Genomic DNA, 4424 nt, shown 5'->3' with positions numbered 1-4424 from the left:
CAAGAATCATAGAAAAATAATAGAAGAAAATATTAAACAATAAATTGCATTCATATGCACTATACATTAAATATTTTTAAAAACCGAATTAAAATCATAATGTAGATGTTTCGAATACCCTATAATAAAAGTCTCAAAATGCAGTCGGTACATGATTATTTATAAATTATTTCGTTTATGTTTATTAGCTGATACTATTGCTGTTAATAAAAATCGAGGTAATAAAAAAAAAATGCCTACCTATATAAATAAAAAAAGTATTGACGGACAATTTGATTTTACGATAATACGATATCAATATATTATTAAAATACACAATACGAATTATGCCTCCATATATTATTAGTTAACACGTAGCTATATAATTAACAAAAACTGTTAATTATCAATTAGGTCCCTCCCGATAGAATTCACTATGATATTACCATGAAGTATGAACATATATAAACCTTATTCGTGTTCGTAAAATGTATCAGTTGTCTTCGATCGAGCTTCAAAGAACATAAATACTACATATAGACATATACACCGGAGACTTACAAAAACGCTCGAAAAATGGCATACATGGTAAGTGTTGAAAAAATTCATTTTTACTAAAATATTTGTGTTCAAAAATACTAATATTTTTTTCCACCAACAGATGTTCACAGTCGGGCTTGTAGTGCTCGCTTTTGTGCAACTAAACACTGGTTTACCGTCACAATACTTGCCGTCCACCATGTCACAGGGATACTTCCAGGGGTCGTCAGCAGCTGTACAACAGGCAAAAAACAAATTTGAGGACATCGAAAATCAATCTGAGAAATTATTGTCTTCAAACTTGGAAGTCTCTCAACAACAAGCACAGTCTTACCAAGATGGTGTACAACAACAAAATTTAGCTCAATCATACCCGTCAGCTTTCGAGAACAGTGGAGTGCAGTACTCGATCAATGCGCCAAACTCTTACCGTGACAACCAAGATAGTCAACAGTACTACAAGCCAGCCACTCAACAGTCGGTCGAACCTCAAATATTAATCACAAAGGATTCGTACTCAGCCGCCTTACCTACAATCATCCCAGCCGCCACCCCAACTCAGGCTCAACAAGACTACAAAAATCAACCTTTAGCCACTATCGCTCAAGCTCAACAAGAGTATAAACAACAATTCGCTGCTCTTGAACAAGCTCAACGGGAGTACAAACAGCAGTTCACCGTTCTCAGCCAGACTCAACAAGAACTGAAACAACAGTTCGCTGCACCAGTTGAAGCTCAAAAAGAATTGAAACAGCAGTTCGCCGTGCTTGCACAAGCTCAAGAAGAGTATAAACAACAATTTTCTGCCCTTGCACAAGCTCAAAAAGAGTTCAAACAACAGTATGCTGCTCTTAATGAGGCTCAACAAGAACTAAAACAACAATTTGCCGCCCCAACACAGGCTCAACTAGAGTACAAACAACTGTTCGCCGACCTTGCACAAGCTCAACTGGAGTCCAAACAACAATTCGCCGCACTTATTCAAGCTCAAAAAGAATTTGTCGCCCCAGCTCAACAGGTATACAGACAACAGTATGCCGTTCCAGATCAAGGTAAACAAGAATACGGACAACGATTCGGCGGTCCAGCACCCAGGTATCAATACATCCAAAAATCAACCACTGCCCCTGCCGTCGGTCCAGTAAATTACTCAAACGCCGCCGCCGCCGCCGCTGCCGCCCAACCGAAATCCCTGTACGCCACCATCCCACAACAGTACTACACCGTGCCCACCGGACAGGTCATCGTCACCGAGCAGCCACGCTTCCAACAGTCAGCTACAAACCAATCGTCGTCAGGATTCGTCATATCAACCACACCAACCCCGTTGAGAGAAACGGTGGTCTACAAAACAGAACCAACACCAACATTGCAACAACAACGCAAAGTTGCCAACAGCAACCTCAGAGTCATCGCTTAGAAGTCACGCACACGCGCGATAGTGCAGTATATTCAGTGTAATCGTTAACGTGATTACACGAGAGTATGTCATATTATTTATTATTATTACTATAGTATTTGTATTTCAACATGTTTTTTTTTATCATATTGAGTTGGTATTTATTTTCGGTAACATTTCCGCGCACATGAGCTGGCAGGTTTTCACTTTGCAATGTGCTTATTGTGTTTGCTTGAATTTTCCATTAAAAAAAAAATTATTTATTAAATTGTTCATTGTTTATTTGGTTTTAAAAATAAATTTTAATAAATAATTTACTTGTTTTCAATTCACCTAAAGTTTTAATATTAATTTGATATGAAAATGTGTTCTTTCCGTGAAAAAATGTATGGTTTATAACCTTTTAAATTGGTAGTGTACTAGTGTGTGTTCCTGAATACAGAGGTTAATGTAATATATTATTGAATATTTAATTACTTTAATTTAAGTTTTTTCCAAACAGTGAAATCAATTAATCGCATATACTTTACAATATTTATGTTAGGCTGTCTACAATATCTTAAGACAGAGATTCTAACCACTAATTCTAATTTAATATGAATTTTATGGTAGTAAATACGTAATTTTTTATGTAATTATATAAGTATTATATTTAAATATAATCTTTAACATAAAATGTTAGTTTTTATATAGTATTTTTTAAATAGAACCTTTGATATTAAACTATAAGTTTATAATATCTTTAATATAGTATATACTTATAATATAATAAAATATGAATTATACATATGAAAACTATTTTATACATTTTCACATTGATAATTCTGTACCTGAGGGGCAGAAAGGTACTCGTTCATAATTGCAACTTTTCAGGAGATCCAAAACAATTTCAACTATCTTCATTTTACTTAAATGGCTTGTGTAAATAATGATTATACCAACCAGGTTTGTTTTAAATTATAGGTTCTTTATTCTCTATAAGATAAATATTTTTCCTTTAAATTGTAACTAACCTATAATATTGTTTATTTTACAATTTAAATGAAACATTTTGGACTCGCTTTGCTCAATCACACAATGACTTGGAACCAATTGATCTTTATGTAAATTTTGATTATTTTAAAAATATTATATTATAAATTATATTGATATTAAATTGTAAAATGAATTGTTGTAATTTGTAATATGAGTAAAAATTATAATATTTTATTGAATAATTTACAATTTTTACGAATTAAGGTAATTGTAAAAATACACTGTATTCCAGTTAAATATAAAAATAAACAATAAACAATATTTAATTTAGCAGTGTTTATAAAAGTAAAAATAAGAACGAAAAAATTTAACAACTTTTCATTTAAAACATAGTAAAAATAAAATAAAAATAAAATATACATATTTTGAAAATAAGACTTTTTTTAGACAAAAAATAAAAATGTATAACCATCTTGGTTTAGTATTGTTATAATAAAATAATAAAAATAAAAATAAAACGTCATACTTTAAAACAAATCATTGAATATCACTATTATTTAAATTATTAATTTCATTATTATAACAGTTACTTTGGTCAATTTGAACAACTTGTAGAGGATAATGAAGGTTTTCGTCCAACAAATAACAGTTACTGTTTTCATCTATAACATTTTTTTAATATAGTTAAATAATAATAATAATATATTACTTAGTAAAGCCAAATTAAATATATTTCTGATATTATGCTCTATTATAATAATTGTTTTGATCAATAATTGGTTCATGAAATACATAGCTATCAACTTGTCAGAAAGCCATGAAGTGACAGCTGAATTAAGTTTCTTTTCACGAAATAAGTTATCACCTAAAGTTAAAAGTATAATATTATATTATATGACCAAATTAAATACATACCTTAATTATTATTAATATATTATAATAAAAATATATTAGAAAATAATATAGTAAAATCAATTTAATACATCCAAGATAACGCTGATGCTTAACTTCAGATAAACTGATGACTTTTTTTATTTAGTGGGAAAACAAACTTATAATTCACCATAATATCGGTTTTTTAAATTTTACTATTACCTATCAATATTATATAAAATATGATTATAATATTTTTAATATTAAGCAGGTACTTAAGTACACACAATATTATGATAATTAATATTATATAAACTGAAATTTGGAAAAAAAGTCCCCAATAAGAACGTCTCATGGAAAAAAGTCTGCAAATTAATATTTGATTTAAATTCAGTCTTTTATCATATAGGTATTTATATAAGTAGGACAGGTAGGTCCATAGGCCATAGGTAATACATGTTACATATTTTATTGAAAATAATTAACAAACGACTAAATTAATAGGTACTTTCTAGGACTAAAAATTATTCTCACATATTCACGAAAGAACATAAAAACAAAATTATTATTCTCTACATAGTTTTCCAGATATTTTCCTTCAGTTTGATTGATACTTACAAAAAATGCATATTCATATACATAGTAGATTTCAGTCTTT

General features: G+C 29.8%; 1 protein-coding gene across 1 annotated transcript; it reads left to right on the top strand.

Moving 5' to 3' along the window:
* The first annotated feature begins 490 nt into the window (after positions 1-490).
* On the top strand, positions 491-2108 carry LOC149058847 (uncharacterized). The gene is made up of 2 exons (XM_089220324.1): positions 491-567; positions 641-2108. Exons 1-2 carry the CDS (start codon positions 556-558, stop codon positions 1937-1939), a joined length of 1311 nt encoding a protein of 436 aa, XP_089076450.1. The 5' UTR covers positions 491-555; the 3' UTR covers positions 1940-2108.
* The last annotated feature ends 2316 nt before the right edge of the window (positions 2109-4424 follow it).

This window comes from Diuraphis noxia, unplaced genomic scaffold, assembly GCF_037042655.1.
Source record: "Diuraphis noxia isolate RWA-SAM2 unplaced genomic scaffold, SU_Dnox_SAM2 contig0002, whole genome shotgun sequence".
NCBI classification, from domain to species: Eukaryota; Metazoa; Arthropoda; class Insecta; order Hemiptera; family Aphididae; genus Diuraphis; species Diuraphis noxia.
The sequence above is the reverse complement of the archived record's forward strand: the minus strand, read 5'-3'. Positions and strand labels throughout refer to the sequence as shown.